Genomic DNA, 21,373 nt, shown 5'->3' on the forward strand with positions numbered 1-21,373 from the left:
ACACATAATTGAAAACAACCATCACTGATATTTAAAATTGATTTTTTTTGGTAAATGGATGATTTGTAGCATTTTTATTCACAAAAAGTCATGTCGCCCTACATGTGATTTCTTGTTTTCATGAAAAACTAAGCCTATAATCATATTTAGTGGATAACTTATATATTCTGGTTTCTAGTCTCCTTTCAACTTTGCTAAATTAGTAAGACCTACAAGTGTGACATGTGCGTTTAATTAAAATGAAATTCAAACACACCCGGGTACCTGGGGACGGATGAGAATTCCATGAAAAAGGTTCAAATTTTACATGTTTTTCTACATTTTTGATGCATATATACAATAAAAGGGTAAAAATGTGTTGTTTTTTGTTCATTTCAAGAGTTAATTATCATAGCAGATGTTATTTCAAGGTCAAATGTACAGTTACATATTCTACATGTAATGGTAATGGAGTCCATTGGAAAGAGGGGGTGGCTTTTTCAATTCTGTAAATACATCTCAAATACCATTTTTTGCTTGGAAGGAGCAAAAACTTGAGTTTTTTGACATATTGTATACTTTGATAACTGCATTTGTCTACATGTAAAGTTCATTTGAAATAAAAATATGCTGTTTTAAAAAAATTAGGTGGTATAAGTCTGGTGGATTAATGTTATTTCATAAAATCAGACAGCAAAATGGCTGCAAATTCATAAATTTAATGATTTAATTGATAAAAACTGTTTTAAAGTATTTATTCTTATCTCAGTAATTAACTTAAGCCTATTAATTGTCATCAGGATAGGAAATGCCTACTCTCTAAGCCAATTTACTCTAGTGGTGGTCATTCTACACATTTAAGAGGGAGTTACTCCCCTTGAATATTTTAGCTAATAAATGATGTCATGACATCTATAGCCAAGAAAATCATCCATTTTCACAAAATGTATTACTTATGGTACAAAATCCACTCAAAATTACACTTAAAGGAGAAATATGAAAATACCATGTAGTCTTGAAGGTGGCAGGGGACAGTTTTTTTGATCCAATTCATTGTAGCCAAGGGATGCATGTCTTCGGAACTCTGTAACTAGAATTTCCTCAGTTCCCATTCAGCACAAATACCTTTAATTCACTCTTTATAAGGCCAATCACCAATTTCTGAAGAAAATTGCTAATCAAAACCTGTAAAATTCTCTACATACTGGTTTTTATGAGATTTTGACCCTTTCATATTTTGCTAATTTTTCATGATTTTTCAGCTTTTTAGACCTCCCCCAGCTAATTCCCTGCAGAGGGTTGACCTTCCGTACCGCGTGCATGCTGCACTATCACATGTCAGAAACTTACCGGTGTATAGTTTACAATGTCCCATCCACCTACTTTTCGTGTTATTTTACCTCCCGTCTGTAACTTGCAATTTCACTGTGTAAAGTCAGCACAACAGTCAAAGCCGCAGGTTTCGCATTTTACTTCTGATTCTCATGTACCTAACATAAGGGGCCTACATATTGCATATCAATTTCAACAAGAGACACCCCTCTAACTAATGATAATCCTTAAAAATCATTTCATGAATTTTAGCAACACTCATAAGCCTTCAAGTACAGCAATTCTCAATTTTACAAAAATATTGACGCCCAGCAGGCATTTCAACGTTGATTCAACGTTGAAACAACGTCATGCCTCAACGTTGAAATGACGTTGAATTTTGGTTGAATATGAAAGTTGAATGGACGTTGAAATTTTGACGTTGATTCAACGTTGATATCTGACGTTGTTTCAACGTTGATTTAACGTCTTCTGACGTTGTTACAACGTTTAAATTTAGTTGATATTTGGTTGAAATGCTACAACTGTTTGACCTTGAACACTGATTTTTTTTCGCTAATTGCAGTGAATCATTTTGCCTCAAATTATTTTATGAACAACATGACACCAGAACAAATATCATTAATCAATTTATTCAAGAGAGAAACAGTTAAATAAATTGAAAGTATCACTTAAAATCACTGATGGATAACCTAGCTCACATCTGTAGCCAGCTTTTCACAAAAACATTAGTTTAAGAAGATGAAAAAGAGTAAAATCATTAGTTCTGGTCAAGTGAACGTGAAAAACAGTCAATCTCTTCTCCTTCTTCCACCTCCTCCCACACGCTCCGGGGCATATTTTAGGAATTTAGCCAAATCTTCATTGAATTTTGATTCTGTATACTGTGTATGAGATGTCAATACAGTTTCTGAAACAGACATAAAGGTGCTTTATAATATATGTTCCTCTGTATATATTTTTTTCTTTACATAAAGACAATTCAACCAAAATTGGATCCTTTGATCTGCTCCAGTGGCTTTTTCCTTGCAGATCACGGGATCTAATTTCAATAAGATTGCCATAAAGATAACACACCATTTTTAAATAGATGTATACTGTAGATTCCTAATTAAACACAAGGAATTAATATCCATGTAAAATTGCCAAAAGCACATCTCGCGGATTTTATGATCTCCCTATTAATTTTTGGCAGGTGTAAATTTAATGAATATATATGATAAAAATTATGTGTTCTAGCAATTTGATGCATTAAATAATTGAATCGCAAAATGAAGTAATCATGAAAAATGAGGAATCTACAGTACTCTGCGTCTGCACCAACTAATCAAATTATGTTTTAATTGTTTCAATCTACATGTACTACAAATGAGAAATTTGACAGTAGTAAAAATCAGAAAACATTTTACCTTTTATAAGGAGGTAGAGTTGGGAGGAACCAAAAGCTTTCTTTCCCCGTTTTCCCTTCATGTTTAGACCAGCCATGTACGAGTTTGTCATAGTTCTGAAAATAAATTGAAATATGTCATACTTCAAATACTTAGTATTTCATATCACTCTGAATACAATGTCATACATTGATTTTTTCAATAAATGATCTTTAATTATTCAGTAACATCATTCTTTATTTACCTTAACATTGCTTTCTTCATGTGGTCAGTACCATCTGTACCTCCAATCTTTTGAAGCAAGAATTTCTGAAATGCAATTGTTCATTTTCATTCATACTTTGTAGTGTTACTGCAATATATAAATTTACATTCCAAATATTTTTTGCATGTAAAGTGTGTGAAAAGATACTGAAGTAATAAGACCGTAACACACAAACGGAACTCAAAGGTTAAAATGACGAGTTTAACCGTGACATAACAAACTTTGAACGCTGTAAAATGCAACGTCACAAGGGAGAATCAAAGTTCACGCTTGTGGCTGTTACAATGGCTATTCCATTAATTTGAATTTATCCTTAGAATAAAATAGAAATCTTGACATATAAATCACATTTGCAGACAAAGCAAGAAGTTAGAAAAATGTAAATATAAGCTTTAAATCATTATTTTTTGAAAGATATAGTCTCATAACTGCAGCGGTGTGTGCATACAAATTTTATAATGCGCATTAGTTATTTATGAAAATTTGTATACACACACCGCTATTGTTATGATACAATATCTTTCATAAAATAATGATTCAATGCTCAAATGTATAATAAAGGAGAACATTATATTCATTCTATACACAATTTCTAATTTTAATTCTGCATTTCAGTCATTTTGTGTCATATCAAGAGAATAAAAAACCTGAGTCCAGCACCAAAGGTTTAATTTTTTTTGTAATAATTCCTGACTGTTAGAGAAAATCTTTGAGGGTTACTTCTTGTGATTTAACTTGAAGAATAATTCCCCTCATTTGATCAAGAATTTAGAGTTTATGTATATTCACCTCACCTCACCTAACCTCTTCTTGCCCGCTGGCACATAAGGCAGGCCCATTATGTATAGTATGTATATAAAAATACAACATAATTCTACACGAAACATGACAATTTACATCTATTTTCAATTACTTACAAAGCTGGCTTTAAAGTCCCTGTTTTCAAGTCTTCTGTCTAAGGCTTCAAATCCTTCTTCTGAGTCTATGGTAACAAGATCAACGTCTTCTGTATTTGTAGCTGTTGTTGCTGGACTCTTAAGAAGGTCTCTTATTTCAACAAGAAGGTAGAGGACTCTTCTCTGAAATCCTGTGAAACAGAATATAACTAAGTATTAAACATTTAACACCCAAGGCATCATAAGCAAAAATTCTAGTCTCATAAAAGGTCCCTTGAATTGAAAATTTGTAACACATCTAACTGTACTCACTTTCTTCGGTCATGGGAAAGGAGTCTGTTGAGGACTGATGCTGCTTTCGCTTAGAAAGAGATGGAAGTGTTGGGGTGCTCTCTACACTTAACCTGCTACAAGGCCTATCATAGCTCCTGGAATGTTCAGATCCTTTGTTAAGTCTTTTTGGGCTTTCTCTTCTCAGGGTTGACCTTTCACTGCTTTGTGACATAGAGTGCCTTGACCTATTGTGATGCCTGTCTCTGCTTTTTGATCTTGAAAATCTTGAGCTGTTCAAAGAGTGAACAGGACTCCTGGACCTTGAGATTCGTGACCTTTGTGTTGAGCGAATTGGACTTCTGGATGTTGAAATTCTTGGCCTTTGTGTTGAGCGAATTGGACTTCTGGGTGTTGAAATTCTGGGCCTTTGTGTTGAGCGAATTGGACTTCTGGATGTTGAAATTCTGGGCCTTTGTGTTGAGCGAATTGGACTTCTGGATGTTGAAATTCTGGACCTTTGTGTTGAGCGAATTGGACTTCTGGATGTTGAAATTCTGGGCCTTTGTGTTGAGCGAATTGGACTTCTGGATGTTGAAATTCTGGGCCTTTGGGTTGAGCGAATTGGACTTCTGGATGTTGAAATTCTGGACCTTTGTGTTGAGCGAATTGGACTTCTGGATGTTGAAATTCTGGACCTTTGTGTTGAGCGAATTGGACTTCTGGATGTTGAAATTCTGGACCTTTGTGTTGAGCGAATGGGACTTCTTGGTGACATCGACCTATTCATCGAGCTCTCCCGACTGTTTGAACTAGCCCAGGACTTGCTTGGTGTAATAGACCTGCTACGTCTGGTTTCCATTTCATCTCTAGTAGAAGGTGAAGGTGATCGAGACCTGGACGACTGAAGTGATGACTGGTCTTGGTTTTTTTTAGAAGAGATTTTTTGGGGTGGTTTTGGCGGCATAACTGGTGCTGAAGTATAATATATCAAATTGTTGGAAAATGCTCCAAAAAAAAAAAAGGAATTACCATAATAAATTGTCCTCTTTTATATCTGGATATATATTTGCATAACAATATCTAACCTGCTACAGGTAACTTCTTCTGCATTTTTATTGATGAATTGTCTTCAGCAGAATCTAATTAAACAAAATTTATATATATTTCATTAATCAAAATATCAAAGTAAAGAACAAATAAAAGAATCTTCAAGTTTGTAGATAAATTGCAAGCTCACCCATAATAAAGTCACTCATGACCTTCTTTTTTGGTTTCCTTTTCATTACTGGTTCTGAGTCACACTCAGATTCCACCGCTGTCGTCTCATCATAGTCCTCACATTCTCGATAGTCGTCTTTATTTAAAAGAAAAACAATGCATGAAGAGAAGGTACAATTGACTTGATGAGAAATGTATACAAAAAATTCTTTGTTAACTTTGTTGACTTCCCTACATTTTTTACATCTTCAAACATAAATTACTCGGTTTCTTATCAATAAATTAAGAAGTTACCTGATGAAAACTTGATCTTTATCAGATCAAATGAAAGCCATTTGTCAGCAGGTTTCTTGCATTCTTTGAGTGCAGATTTTGCATTTGATGTATTTGGCCATCTTATGCGATTTCCTTCAACCCATACACTGGGTATGGCAAGCTCCATCTCTTTTTCATCCTCTCTCCACACAGCTCTTACCCACTTCTTGTCCATCTTAATTTAAAAAATCAAAATTAAGCAAAATGCTTAAACATATTATGTTTTTCAAAAAATAACATAGTTTGTTTTTGTCATCAATGTCACAAGAAAAGAGTTCTTTGAGTTGTAATGTTTAAAAAAAAATTATTATCTGACATATATTTTATTATAAAGTCACCAATTCAGTATTAAAGAAATTACAATTACCGGTAGAACTAATTTAGCAATATATATCTCTCTTTACAATACTTGATAGTGCTAAAAACCAACCTTATCCTAATATTGCCTTTCAATTCCATGCAGCAAAGGAAACAGCACATATTTCCCATCATAAGGCAAACATGCAACTTTTCTATCTATGTCATGCTTTCTGATTATTTTTTCCCGTCCATGCCTCTGCAATGTTGTGTTTTTCACAACGGCAACATTTATTAATTTCGATTCACATGGATTAATAAATAAATTTTCCAGTCTCTGTTGTGAAACAACTTTGCATATCAATTCTCCATTTTCTCTTTTTTCTTGCAAAAATGCAAACGACTGATCTTTTAAAAGTAAACAACTGTCTTTTCTTTTTGTGGAAAGATAGGTTGTTGAAACATTCATCCATGGTTTGACAGTAGTTCTTTCCAGTTCAAACAACCGTTTAGCAACTTGAGCAATAGGATTTTGTGCTTTCTTCACAAATTTCTTTAACTTTTGAAGATAGTTTTCAAATCTAAAGGCACTTAGTTCATTTAGTGAAACACCATAATTTTTAACATCATCACTTATGTGTACAAGAGAGTGAATGTTGTAGGTAGTAAATGTCTCTCCGTATATCTGGGGTGCTTTCTTGACAAAGTATTCAAGCAATTCTTTTGCATAATTCAGGTAGTGATTCCTAGAAGCATCTCTGGAGTCAAGTAATATTGACATGGCAACCGTTAGAGCTAGGAAATGTTGATACATTTGGTCATGCATTATGTTGCGGAAAATAAGTGGGCCAGTGTATAGAATGCATTGCCTGTACTCTGTTGCCTTCCATCGATCGAGAACCTCAAGCGAACGTGGCTGTCTTGCGAATTCTCGAGGCATTTTCCCATTCAGAGCAACAAGTTTGTCCGAAAGTAATTCTATTTGCAGATGGGATAGCTTGCACTCTCGTGGTCCTGATTTTAAAAACATCAAAATTCTTTTCATCACACCAAGACACACAAGATGCATATAATCAAGCGGGAACGATTTGATACAATCGATACCAATATCAACTAAAGGTGACCTCTTTAATTGATAATCAGTATACTGCAATTCATTGAAATCTTCTTTAGTTCTCTTTTCCGGCATATTCATGCCGTCTGGTTGTTCAAAAACAACACGTCCACGCCATACACCTTTAATTGTGCATCTATCGCATCCAAAGTATGCATTGTGTCCTTTAGTACATTTCAAAAATGACCTTGCAGGAGCATCACAAATAAATGAGTCAATGATCACAGCAAAATGTTTATCATTCAATTGAAACCCAGTATTTTCAACATTACAAAGTTCTTCAACAAAGTCCAGCAAATACTCCTCAACTGAGTCTGGTTTCTTTGTTCCACAGAACAAAGCAACAATAAATGGTTCAAAACTATTGACACTGCATAGGATTGGCCAAAATTGTACCGAGGAAGACTTAAATAATGGTACTCCATCGATGTTAAATGAAAGTTTAATTGAGTTTTCATCTTCAAAATGATTTGGATGTAATGACACAGTTTTCGTAAGTCCTGATAGCAGCCCAAAATAATAATAATTGCCACCACATTTTCTAATGATATCAATACTTTGAGGTGTCTGAAGTAAAGTACGTGCATCTTTTGGTACTCTGTGGCCTTGCTTTCTAAAAATTTCAAGTATATGATTAATGCATGATCTAGTGCATTTAAACTTTGTAGCCCATTCTGCAATTTGTGATGGTAAACATTCCTCAGGCTCATTTTCATTATCTTCATCACTTGTTAAAACAACGGAAATGGAAGAATCACTGTCATAATCTGCTGGTTCATTAATGTGCTGCTGTTGCTGATCTTCCCCAGAATCTGACTGCACAGAGGAGGTGTACCTTTCAGGAGTTGTCTGCTGGCCCCCAACTGCCTGCAGTTGATTTTCAACATCATTTTCACTGCTGCTTGATTGTGCAAGCGCATGAACAAATGTATTGTACCGTCTCCAGTTTCTGAGATAGGCCATGTCTTAAATAGAACAAAAAAATACATGCACGTGCAGCTAGTTTTTGTTTCTATTGTTTGTATTGATTAACCATTATAAATAATATCATCACTTTGAGTTAATATTAACATCATAATCATTACAAATATAAATACTTATATACTAGGCCTAAAGTACTGTCTTCAATACTGTGAATTGAATATGGACTGTTAGTGTTAAAGGATTTATTGTTTTCCTTTAAAGACCATCGAAGGTAAAAGATAAGATTATTACTTTCTATATACTGTATTACAAAACGGCTTCGATCAGTTGCCTGGGTACACTTATTGAGTATTAAAACTTGCATCGTTATGTTGGAGACCAAAGATCAACGACAACAATAAAATCCCAATTCTATTTATAGTTTCACTCTTCTGTTAACTTGTACGTAAATCGGAAATTCTCTTAGTTAACTCGTCCAAAGAGTCATTCGTGATACGTGTGAACTATCGTACATAACATTACTAACGTTAGTGGTGAAAAATAAAAATAAAAACACCACAAAAAACACCAAAAACTTAAAGACATTTTCAAGGCTAACAATACTTTGATATTATTAGACTAATGTAAGTTAGAGATCGATCAATTTTTACATGCATTCTCTGTTCGTTAGTGGTGAATTCAAAAACACGCGCCATGCGGTTAAGCATTTTTTTCTAGCTTGGAAAAAAATAAAAACATTATACAACATGCATTATATAATTGAAAGAAACACTTACTTTACTATTTTAGAGGATGAAATCCAAAATGTCCTTGTATTAAAGGTCGATGTAGAATTTATAAATGCTGCTCCTCACGGTCTCAAGTTTGGAATGGCGTTCAAAATGGCTTCCCAGCTAGGATATCTTATCCCCAGCTGGACACTGGTTCTTTGTTTCAGTTGGCGCGGTAATTTGTTCGCGCCAGTAATTAATACTTGTCTGGCCAGCATGCGCTTTCAAGCTGAGCAGATATGGAGGATGTGCAATAGATCAATGGCTATCGCGCACCTTGCCGCATAATTTGTTTACATGCGCTAACTTTCGCCATAACTGAATTTATTTCACTATCAACAGTTTTATTCATTAACACTATATATATAAATGATTCATAAAGTTACTTAAATCATTTCAAGCTGTGTAGATATTTGGGGGGGGGGGGGGGTGTTACAAGATCAATGCCTATCGCGCGCTTTCCGCATACATGTAAATTCTTTACATGTGCGATTTTTTGCCATCACTGATGATGTTTTTTCACTTTTTATGCCCACAAATTACAGAATTCAATAATTACACGAAATTTTGAAAAATACAATTTTATAAATATATGTATGAGAAATTTGGTCGATATTGGTCAGAATATCTGACGTCTAACTAACGTTGAAAATTTGTCATGTTGATAACGTCTTTTTCTTCAACGTCGCACAACGTTGTATTTTGGTTGATCAACGTCGTCAACCATGATCAACGTATTTTCAACGTTGGTACAACGTCGTATGCCTGCTGGGCGGGTACTTTATTCGAAACTGTCCCTTGCTACCTCAGCACAAATCACTGCTGCTGACAAGACTTAGTTCTTGAAAATAATTGATGAATTCGATGTAATGTATGCTAAAGCATTGTTTTTAAAGGAAACTTATTTATAAATACCTTGAAAATAGTCAGATTTTGAATGGTACAAACAATTTAAATATTTTTTGTAGTCGTATGTATTCCATATAGTCTTGTTCAACTATACGCTCGGCTGTCTCCGTAAATCCTTGTCGGAGATTTACGGTGTCAGCCGAGCGTTTCGTTGAACGAGACTGGAGTTCAATATTGCTTGGATCCGTACAATTTTCGAGAAATATTTCTATTACTGATACATAGTTTGATTGAATTAATTTTATCTTTAAATATTATTTAACATGATTCATATGGGGGTTTCTCGACATTCTTGTCGAAAAAGTCCAAAAATTCATATTATAAAAATGTGCATAATTCAAATTAGAAACTACATGTACTTGTCATGCAAAATAACATATCATTGATTTTTAAAGCTGCTTGGTCCGATTTTTCCGTAATTACAGTATCAAAATTTTGTTCATACAGATCATTTATCTTAGAAAATTATGGACTTTCTCCTATTTACACCAGTAGAATCAATCTCCTTTCAAAGTTAGAAATATTCAAAGTAAATAAAAATAATTTCTCTTTGGGCAAACGAAAAAACAAACCAAAATGCATCACGGGAATGTTTAGAAAAGGAAACCGCATGGTTTTGTCGCCCGAATGATTGGGGTTATTCAACCCGCATGCTATGTATTGTAAAAAAACAGACTTTAGAAATATTGGCGAACAAAACGTACACATGTTTATTTGTAATTTGTCTGATCATTTGTCTGACCATTCGACCTTTATTTAAGCGATGTCAAATTCGTAATACAACCATACCCGTCTCGTCGTCAGGGGTGAAATTTAACATGAGGCGAAATAACGCGGTACCTTTTAATGTCGTTTGTTTTGTTAGCAAATTTTGTACGTATTTTTCATCATTGAAATATGGCATAATTGACGTGTAAAACTACTGAAAGGTCTATTATTATACATACACTAAGCATAGCCATCGTTTAAAAGCGTGCATAAAATTTAATATAAAATCGGACCAAGCAGCTTTAAATAAATAAACATCGACAAAATCAACTCCCATCAGTTCTTCAGTACTTTGATTAAATATGTTTTCATAACAAAATAGTAAAGTGGATAAGAACCTAGTTCAGCATTGACTGCTAAATTTGAAGCTTTTCCATGTACACCTAAAATATCTTTGAATTATGAAGTCAGTTTTTCATACAGATGTGTGAGAATAGAGAAGACGATTTTAAAACATTATATGCATTAACACCATATTGCCATAATGCCCCCCCCCCATATCCTAAACCCCTGACACAGGGGCCATGAATTTCATAATTTATTATGTAGAGGAGTTAGTGGACATCATAACCATGTATTCAGTTTTTTGCCCACATGTTTGGGAGTAAAGAAGAAGATTTTTTAAAGATTTAATACATTTTTACTATGTACTTATTTAAAATTTACTTATGGCCCCTCCCTAGATCCAGAACCCCTAGCACAGGGGTCATGAATTTCACAATTTTGGTAGAGTGCTTCATGGACATCATAATCATGCATTCAATTTTTAACAAATATATATGGGAGTAGAGAAGAAGATTTTCTAAGATTTAATATATTTTTACTATATGGCCATATTGGCCCCACCCTAGAGCCAGAAACCCTGACCCAGGGGACATCATAACCATGCAACCAGTTTTGTCCTCACATGTGTGGGAGTAGAGAAGAAGATTTTTGAAAATATGGCTTTTTTCATATTTGGTCTCACTTGTGGTGCCCCGGGGGTGGTAGAGCCACGAATTTCACAATTTAGATTCCTCTTACCATAGAGATGCCCCACACCAAAAATGTGAACAATCAGCCCTGTAGTTTTTAAGAAGTTAAAAATGTTAAATTGTTAACGCACGACGCAATAGGTCACCTGAGTTTACTCAGGTGACCTAAAAAAAGCTGTATATTTTCCAGATTTGATTTTCAAAAATAAAATGAATACTTAAGACAAATTCATATCCTTTCCAATATTTCATACATATGAAATTTTATACCCGTTATTATGGTAACAAGGTTGAAAACTGCATTAATCTTATATACCACAAGTTATTTTAAATCATTACTAGGCAACGCAAAAGAGAGTTGGAGGAAATTCATTTTGTAATTCTTAACTTTTTTTTTCAACTCCACAGCAGCGGTCATTCTTTTTTGCCGAAAATCCGTTTAATTGAGATTGTATGATATTTTTAGACAAAACTAGTCCTCTTTATCAAAATTTTTACTTTTTACAATGTTACTTGTTTGCTCTCTATGCGTTTATATTTTGAATATCATATATTGCATCAATTTAAATTTGGGCTAGATAGCATACTTATAAACCCCACACAATCCGCTCTAACCCATTGCCCCAACTCCTAGGTCGCTAAATCAAAATATGTTCCCTGATTGTTCGTGAATAATACTGCATATATTTTACAAAAATTAAACTTGGAAGACATATTGCTCTATAGTTTAAATGGGTCCATGGGCCCAGAGTAAAGCCCTGATTAGGGGACCCATGGGGCGAAGCCCCCGGAAGCTTCCAAGTTTTTAGGTTTTTAAGGCACTTTTTGAGCTATTCTACGTATACTTGACATGTTATAAAATTCACGAATAACAACAAAAACTGATTTTTCTATTCTTCTACTATTTTTTTTTTAAATTTGATAGCAAAAGGGGGCGGACCCCCGCCCCCTTGATCCGCCAGTGAGAATGTCATCAGAAACGAGACTCACCCGACGCTCGCGCCCATACATTAAAAACATGCAGGCGTAAACGTCAAGGGAACCTCAAATTAGACAGAGTGTAAAATGAATGTGACGTTTGATTTGTCTCCATAATTTGAAATAACTCTCAAACCACTATATAAAACAAAATATATTTTATTCTGAAAAGGATCAAAACTACCTACAAGTTACAGATGGTTTTATGACAAACAACCGGTCGAGCTTATAAATAGCTTTAATTATTTAGGCATGACCTTGAGTTTTAATTGTAAATTTCATTAATCTAACACAAAAAATACTGGCTCAACAAGGTAGCAAATGCATGTTTGGTATACTTAAAACATGTAAGGACAATTTTTTGAATATTAAATCGAAACTAAAAGTGTTTGATACATATTTTCCCATAAGGATTTTAGGTTTAAGTTAAATAAGTTTTTTGTTGATATGATATTTGAGCAATTGAAAAAATCTCATCCTCTAACTCAGGAAAACTTCATATTTACTGTAAAATATAAATACTAACGAGTACAAGTTGCAAGATTAGTACTTAAAGTTTTCCTTGAAAAAGCATGAAAGATCCCAGCTAACAATATTAAGAACAAGTGCACATTCGCTATTCATTAACAGGTAGGTATTGTAAACCAATTATCCCAAAGGAAAAACGTTTATGCTATGCTTGTAAATTATTAGTCGAAAATGAACAACATTTTGTACTTTACTGTCCTGTGTATGACAATCTTCGATTTCATAATTGTGATATTTTCAATAATAAATTGTACTGGGGTATTGATCTCATAAAAGAAATTGTTAATCCATTTGATTATAATACTACAAAACGTCTATGTATCTACTTGGATAAATGTTTGATGCAGAGAAAACAGTTCCAGGGACTATGGAGTATTGTATAAACTGTTTTGCATGCTGTAGTCTTTATGTTATAATTTTTTTTTGTCTGTCATTTGATTTCATTTTGACTGTATGCCAACATGGTGATGTCAATAAATTGAATAGAATTGAATAATTATGTTTACCAGGGAGTCCTCTACTAAAATTTTAAGTTTCATATCCCCTGGAGTATGGGTTTTGACTCTAGGGCTGGGCCAAAATGGATGTATAGGTGTTGATGCATATAATGTTTAATCAAAGTACCGAAGAACTGACGGGAGTTGATTTTATCGATAGTTATTCATTTTAAAATTAATGATTTGTTATTTTGCATGACAAGTACAGTTAGTTTCTAATCTGTATTTGAATTACACACATTCTTATAATATGAATTTTCGGACTTTTTCGACACAAAAATGTTGATAAAACCCCATATGAATCATGTTAAGTAATATTTAAAGATAGAATAAATTCAATCAAACAATGTATCAGTGATAGAAATATTTCTGGAAAATTTATGGATCCAAGCAACATTGAACTCTCGTCTCGTTCAACCAAACGCTCGGCTCTCGCCGTTAATCTCCGACAAGCAAGAAAGACTCTCTGCTTGTCGGAGATTTACGGAGACAGCCGAGCGTCGAGTTAAACGAGACTATATTGAACTCTGGCGTAAGAATACATACAACTACAAAAAATGTCTAAATTGTTCGTACCATATAAAATCTCACTATTTTCAAGATATTAATAAATATGTTTCCTTGAAAAACAATGCTTTAGCATACATTACATCGGATTTATCAATTATTCTCAAGAACTTATTCTTGTCAGCGGCGATGATTTGTGCTTTGGTCCAAACACTGTTTACCTTCGGTTTGTCAGAGTAACTGCATAGGAAGTTGATTAAAATCAACTCCCAAAAATTATCTTCTTTGCTCCCACACACCTGAAAGGAAAACTGAATTCATGATTTTGTAGACAAGATCTATAAGTTTTTCGCCAAAATTATAGGTTTCATAGTTCTTTTTGAAAGATTTCAGGCAGGGGGAGGTGGTCATCATTACAAATTTATAATTTTTCTACTCCAGAATGAAACCAATTAAATGAATATATGAGACTCCTCGACAAGTTTGTGTATGGGTTATATGCTACTCAGGTGACCGTTAAGGCCTATTGGCCTCTTGTTTAGTAAATAATGTCATATTACCCAGCTATGTTTAAAATTAAAATGACAATAACACGAACTTTACTTTTAAATACCCTTTTAAAAAGCATTTATATCTGTTTCCATACCTAATAAAGGTATCCAGAACAACAATTTTTTTATTTTTTTTAAATCAGTGTGTACAATTTACAGTGTTTGAAAAACTTATAAAATGTACGTCAAGAAATTCGGTGAATAATCGTACCGAGACACCTTTACATGTATCAAATTGTTGTTGTTGTTTTTATTACCCAGAATTGATATTGAGACATTTTCGTGGAACTCCAACACAATAAACCAAGCGCTACTTGCATGTATGTCACGAGCAGTAATAGGCTAAATTATGTAACGATATATTATCTGCCAACAGGTGTCTGTTGTCCCCGTTTTATTTTGTCAGTTTCGGTATATATTTAACCAATGAAGAGTTCATATATGTATTTACTGATGATGTAGATAAGAATTAACGTCAAACGTCAAACAATTTGAACTTCAATGAATGCAAATTAAATCCACGACCTAATATTCTACTTCACATTTGATGACTCACCCAAATGAACCCAATTTGTAGTTACTCGTGACCAAACAATAAAAAAATTGCTCTGCAGGTATTAAGACTTTGCTTGTATCATTTTGAATAGCTCCTACCCTTGAATAGACAAACCTGAAATAATCTTACAAATTGAGGAAGCAATTGCACATGATAGGAAAAGGGGATATTTAAAACTGGGTTTTCCCTCAAAATTCAAGGTACCGTATACCACGCAATACCTTACAAAATATACCTTTGTGCCAAAGAGTTTAATTGTTAAATGCACTCCACAAGTATTTGTAGTTGAATGTGATTGGTTCTCCGAGAAACAACAAGATACGTCAAACATAGTAATACTGTAGAAGAACACAAGGAAACCACATCTGCTGGATTTTATTTAAGTCTAAAGCATTAAAAAACTGAACTTTATTTATTTTACAACGATTGATAAGCAAGTTCTACAACTTATATTAATATCTCTCGTTGGCACGGATGTTAGCGCGAGGGGGTCATTGGTGAGGGAAGAAGCCGGAGTACCCGGAGAGAACCCACGTGTCCAAGCGGGCGACCGCCATACCCTATCACATACAACCACTGTCGATCACGGGTATCGAACTCGGGTCGCAGCGGTGACAAGCGAGTGCGTTGTCCACTACGCTACTTGGACACCTTTAAAGCATTAACTCACATTTAACATTAATGTCAATAAACGTTACACTTCACATGTACAGCGTATTACTGGTATGTAGATTCTTATTCATAAGCTGGCAAGCGTATTAACAACAGCACAAAAGTTAAATATTATGCAAATCAGTGTTCAAAACATTTGAATCATGCTTTCTGATTGGATGGTATTCTGCTTTCCTATCGGAAGTTCCAAAGATCGGAGAGATATCAACTGACTGTAGTTGAAAACCTGGAAAACTTCCCTGTGAATGTCAAAATATTTAAAAAATAGTCAATTATGTGAAATAAATCACCGCTCTTTCTGTCTCAGGACAGAGAGAATAAGGCCGACTCCTTCCTTATGCGTGGACCCTATTCGTGTACCTCGGAGAGCCCGACCGGGGTGCTTGGAGACAACTCAGAAATTGTCATTCAACGTCCCTTAAAAACAGCAAAGGGATAAAATGACCCCTTTTACTATCCGTGGACATCTTTTGGTCTTGTTTGATGCATTCGGTAATAAAGACGAGTGCAAAAGGTGCAGTTGTGGTGAAAACTGTTGATGCAGTTCATTAGGTCTAAGTTTGGCGGTTGTAGATTCGCTGCGAGTTGGCCTATGGTAATGATTCGGTACGCTCTCCGGACGTCGTTTAGGATAAGGTAGGCTGGGCCGTTAACAGGATCACCCTCTTCGTACCATCTTTAAACACACAGAAAATAAGCTTGAAAATTATTTTACTTTATGAATTTGACTATACTTTATAATAAAGTTTATTGGCACAGATACTGAGGAATCAGTATTCAAGTTTATAGGACACTTACTCAATACTAGAGAGATAGGCATCCGTCCGTTTTAGGTACATTTTGGCTATTTCCCTCCAACATGCACATTCTCGACCTGAAGCTGAACTATTGAGACAGTTACACAAACGCTTCAGGAAGGCATCCCAGATTGGATCTCGATATATAGTGTCTATCTGTAACCCACAGACTGGTTCATCTATAGCAAAAACCCTCAAATTACTACAAATTGTTCTGATTAGATGTTTTAAGCAGATATTTACTATAAATACCAATTAAAAATTACCTTTGTTATCCTCGGTCAACAAAGAGGCTTCGCTCAAAGATGGACATAACCCAGCCAAACAAGGATTACTTACAGAAGAATGATCTGAAAAACAACCAACACAGAACGCCTTTGTGACAGTCAAAAATAGACGTGAATACAACTTTTAAAAAATCACATAGTAGTGAGCTTTTGGTGCCTACATTCAGTGTGGTCTTCATGCACATCTCCATTAGAGCCTGCACTCGCCAAAGGGTTCAAATCAGACGACTCCAAACCATCTGGTTGCCCGCGGTCTACAAAATTGTAATAGAAGAGGATAAATTAGTTACACCAGGCTCGAACTCGGTACCCTTCATTTTCAAAACGCTCTACCGACTGAGGGTGAACCCCTTAGCTAGTGGTATTAAGAGCGTGGCAGTACTGAGCATTTATATACAAACTATTACAAAATAAAACAATTGTTAAAAACCAAAACAAAAAACACATGTCTAGTTATATTATGCAAAATTTAGCTATTTTCTTACCGACAACTTTAAGATCAAATTTAAAGTAACGTTCCTTTGACGAAGAGGCGGTTCTCCAATAATAAACCCCGGAGTCATCAATCTCCACACAGGAGATGCAGTGCAGAAAGGGGTGCATTTCCACGCCTCGATACGACTCGGGATCCTGTCGCCGTATTTGCAGACAATCCGAGTCATTCAATTTCTCTTTGGTGGCAATAAAAACCGTTTCACCTGATAGAAAACAAAATTTAAAATAAAGTCTTTGGGTATTAATCAAGAAGACAATGAATTGAATTTGCCCCGATTTTTACCTTTCTGCACTATAAACTGCAAAATCCCGTCGTTATTAGTTGTTGAGCGTAATGCCTGAAAAACTCGAATATTTTCATCTGAAAAAGATGATGGTTAAATTCAAAAGGTTAAGTATGTTTAAGAACATACGGATTGATACTGTCCTCTTTCTTCTTGGTGTATTTTGTTTTACTTACTCGATGGATTTAAGGATAAAATGCTTAAAGACGTGGTTTTTGTCAAGGACCTAAGTTCATATTGATCACACTCGTGTTCCACCGGCGTCGAACTTCCAGGAGATGTTCTTGCTGTGTCAGTGCTTTCTTCAGAGCTGGATGACAATCTAGTAGTATCTGTTGTCTGTTCCGGTACAGGGACTACAGTAAATAGAGAATGATGTTCATTCTTATTAAACAATTATATTCTCTTTATACTCACAGCATCAGTTTTACCTTATTCTTTACCTGCCGTACATGAAACTTTTATCATTGGAGATTCTTCGTCAATATTTGTCGTTGTTCGATGCCCATCGAAATGACAGTGCATGTAAATACACCTGACCAATATGAGTATTCCAAGAAATGCTCCTAGCGAACATCCTATTGTTTAAAAGATGATAAAAATACATTAGAGCACGTGGTACGTGATATTCGTTGATATTCTTCAAATCGAGTGTTACGGAAATGAACTCACCAATAAGAATTTCTACACTGCAATACCACTGTTCTACAATGTCAAAGACATAATGTTAAAGAGGGATGGTTCAAACAAACTTAATAGATATAGTTTGTATTTATTTCATCTTCTTTATTTGCATCTCACCACATTTGTCGGTTTCACATGGTGTAGAATAATTAGCGTGCCATTTCGAATCTGGTCCACAGTACATAACTATGCTCCGTTTGTGACGAGGCGAGCATTCACTGAAATAAATCTCCCCCACCAAACTTTCATTTTCAGCCTCGCTTCCATTCTGCAGCCTCCACTTCGAACCAATTGGGAAAGGACCACAACCTGTAATAATCGAACTTATCATAAATTAAACCAAATACAATGATACAAGGCAACGGTATGTTAAAAAGGGTCTTCGACGGCAGAGGAGTTTGTACCATAAAGACACCGCAATCCCTGGATGGTGGCGTTCCATCTCAGGTCTTCACCACATCGAGCGCTGCGTAGGTCCCTGTTAAGGACGCCATTCTGGCTACATATAGGATAATACACCTCATACACAGTGCTTTTGACCTGTATGGGTCTACCGGACTCTGTCCTCCAAGAGAGTCCGTCTGATGTTGGTAAAGGACCACAACCTGTAAAGGTTATGAATAGACTAATGTGCGAATTGTAGCACAAGGAAAGTGCCGCTTAGTGCTTAAGGATATATGGGACACGTTGCTTGAGATGCATAAATTTTGGTCAAATCTTTAACGGAAGATTTTCCCGGTTTCTTTTATTGTCAATACAAAGATTCAGCTGTGGAGATCATGTACCTGGTATAATGGCATCACTAATGCCCTCCTTACATATTGGTTCCTTGCTGCCGTCGGGCATCGGGACTTGGAAGTTTTGTTCAATGCATTCAGATTGTTGAGTTTTCATGTTTATTTCGTCATTTTGTCCCGTTTCGCATGTTGTACAGTATCGATGCCTTCCATTGTTGCCTGTATAGACACTATAAGAAAACAGTAATGAGTAGGCTCGTTATTTTATAATTACATGTAATTAACCGTCTTACTTGTATTCTTACAACAAGTATGCTAAATTGTTGATATCATGTCTCGATAAACATGAAGTATAATGTCAAAAGGCAAATGTACGTGATTTTGCTTAAACAATAGGACTGCCCTACCGGTTGCATTTAGTGTTAACGTGAAGAACAATTGTTGAGCAGAATATGGACAATGGGATTGGATAAAAATAATATCATTCAACATTCAATACAAATCATACAACTGTAAATCTGTGACTTGACAATATATGTAGTACTTAGTCTACTATTCTCTTTTTAGTGCACTTAGTCAAAAAGCTACAAAAACCCCTCTAACCATCAGACCTAGAACTAAGGATTCTGCAGTTAGAGCAGATAATAAGTGAAATAATACATTTGTTGCAAAATTCTAGCGTGAGCATACTTTGTGCAACACCTTTTGCTAGGTTGAGAACGGTCTCCTTAGAGTCGTCAAGGAAATAGGACAAAATTTCGGCAAATTGTTTCCTTATAAGAGACAAAACTCTACATGCTGATACACATGTAAACCCAAAATGCAATTTACGTGCGGCAACGAAAATGATCCTTTGTTCATTGGTTTTCATAAATCATACTGTTGCATATTTAGACGTATATTAGAATATTGTGAACAGATACCTAAATGGCATTACTATATTCTCTAAAGTACCCTGTAAAGGACAAATAGTAAATAAACAAAAGGTGCAAAAATATATTTAAAAAAAATATCTGCAAAAATTATACTTACAATCGCCCAGTCTCATTCACTTCCAGCTGGAATTGGTATCCAGCGCAACCAAGCACACAAGCTAAAATCAGGAGCAGCCACATGGAGCGAATATTGAGCAAGCAATGGCATATTTAAAAGGAACTGGTTTTAAACAGGAAGAAAAAATCTTGGCCTTAATTAACACGGAAGTTTTACATTTCTCTGTGCATAAAAAGCCGTAGACTGCTTTTGAAAGTATCGAAATTGTGTAATTTATTAGAAGTGTGTGTTTTATGAACAGATTATAAATAAAATATATTTTCACGATTTGACAGGCATGAATTAAACTGAACTTATACACATGCACAATATATGTTTAAAAATTAAAAACAATCTTTCTTTTTGAAACGTTTGCCAAACATGTGCATATGTATATATATATTATAATATACATATACAATAAGTTCGTGTGCTTGAAAAGGTGCGTAATAATGAAGCGTCGCAGAAATGACAACAATTGAAAGAAAATCCCGGATGTGATAAAGATAAACATCCTGGTAAGTAGTCTGTTAAGAGGGAAATAACCCATAACATAATTTAAATTTCTAATTCGTTGAAAGGTGAAGGAGTTCTGGTCCGTACTGAACTGTTCTTCATGGAATTAAACCAAAGCCTGCGATGACGAATAAAACCCCGCTAACAAAATAAAAGATAATAACTAACGGCTTTGTTTACGTGTTAATAAGAAAAAAAAATGGTTAGAGTCACGATTTTTGCATTGCACGCAACAACAGACTCAAGCGTGTCCGTGCTAACCAGGAAATTAAAAAGGATCAAAATGAATCTTTAGAGATTTGTAACAATGGAAATTTATATATTTCATTTAGTGTAATTAGGCGCACTACTCTGTGGTAAAATAATGGACCCCGTATTTTATTATGTGAAAAATAAGATACATATACTTTTATTTACTAGATTGTCAAAAGAATAACACATATAACTTAGAAATAAATACACATTTTATTCACATGTTAGAGTAAAGCACAATGCATTACTCTTTGGGCTATAACACAGTTCTAAAAAAAAAAAGAATAGGCTGATTGATGAGTATCAACTAAAAGTACACGTACAACACAGTTAAAAGTACAGGTAAATGGTTGTTAAGTGAGTACAATATACAACATGTGATTAAGTATTTACATTTTGCAGTTTATCTGTGTATGATAACACTTCAAATTGATTTTGTAATGAATAGTCCAGTACATTTTCATAATATAAGAAATAAGCAATCATTCTTTGAATATTATAAGTTGATCAAATAGGGTCGGCCGTGATCAATATATCATAAAGCCCTTCGGACTTTATTAATAGATTGGATCAGCCCC

General features: G+C 34.8%; 2 protein-coding genes across 2 annotated transcripts; both read right to left on the reverse strand.

Annotated features, from left to right (window-relative positions):
* Positions 1-1,927: 1,927 nt before the first annotated feature.
* Positions 1,928-6,236, reverse strand: LOC128156879 (serine/threonine-protein kinase PRP4 homolog). Its single transcript, XM_052819204.1, has 9 exons — positions 6,097-6,236; positions 5,646-5,841; positions 5,371-5,487; positions 5,219-5,272; positions 4,173-5,105; positions 3,882-4,051; positions 2,944-3,008; positions 2,721-2,815; positions 1,928-2,221 (listed from the first exon to the last, which is right to left on the reverse strand). The coding sequence occupies exons 2-9, from the start codon at positions 5,839-5,841 to the stop codon at positions 2,103-2,105; spliced, it is 1,749 nt and encodes a 582-aa protein (XP_052675164.1). The 5' UTR covers positions 6,097-6,236; the 3' UTR covers positions 1,928-2,102.
* Positions 6,237-15,700: 9,464 nt separating this feature from the next.
* On the reverse strand, positions 15,701-20,145 carry LOC128155858 (uncharacterized). Its single transcript, XM_052817736.1, has 13 exons — positions 20,028-20,145; positions 19,044-19,225; positions 18,663-18,863; positions 18,376-18,567; positions 18,247-18,279; positions 18,018-18,152; positions 17,751-17,930; positions 17,574-17,651; positions 17,281-17,493; positions 16,957-17,049; positions 16,775-16,858; positions 16,510-16,687; positions 15,701-16,387 (listed from the first exon to the last, which is right to left on the reverse strand). Exons 1-13 carry the CDS (start codon positions 20,108-20,110, stop codon positions 16,165-16,167), a joined length of 1,875 nt encoding a protein of 624 aa, XP_052673696.1. The 5' UTR covers positions 20,111-20,145; the 3' UTR covers positions 15,701-16,164.
* Between the last annotated feature and the right edge of the window lie 1,228 nt (positions 20,146-21,373).

Source organism: Crassostrea angulata, chromosome 7 (genome assembly GCF_025612915.1).
Source record: "Crassostrea angulata isolate pt1a10 chromosome 7, ASM2561291v2, whole genome shotgun sequence".
In the NCBI taxonomy this organism is placed as follows: Eukaryota; Metazoa; Mollusca; class Bivalvia; order Ostreida; family Ostreidae; genus Magallana; species Magallana angulata.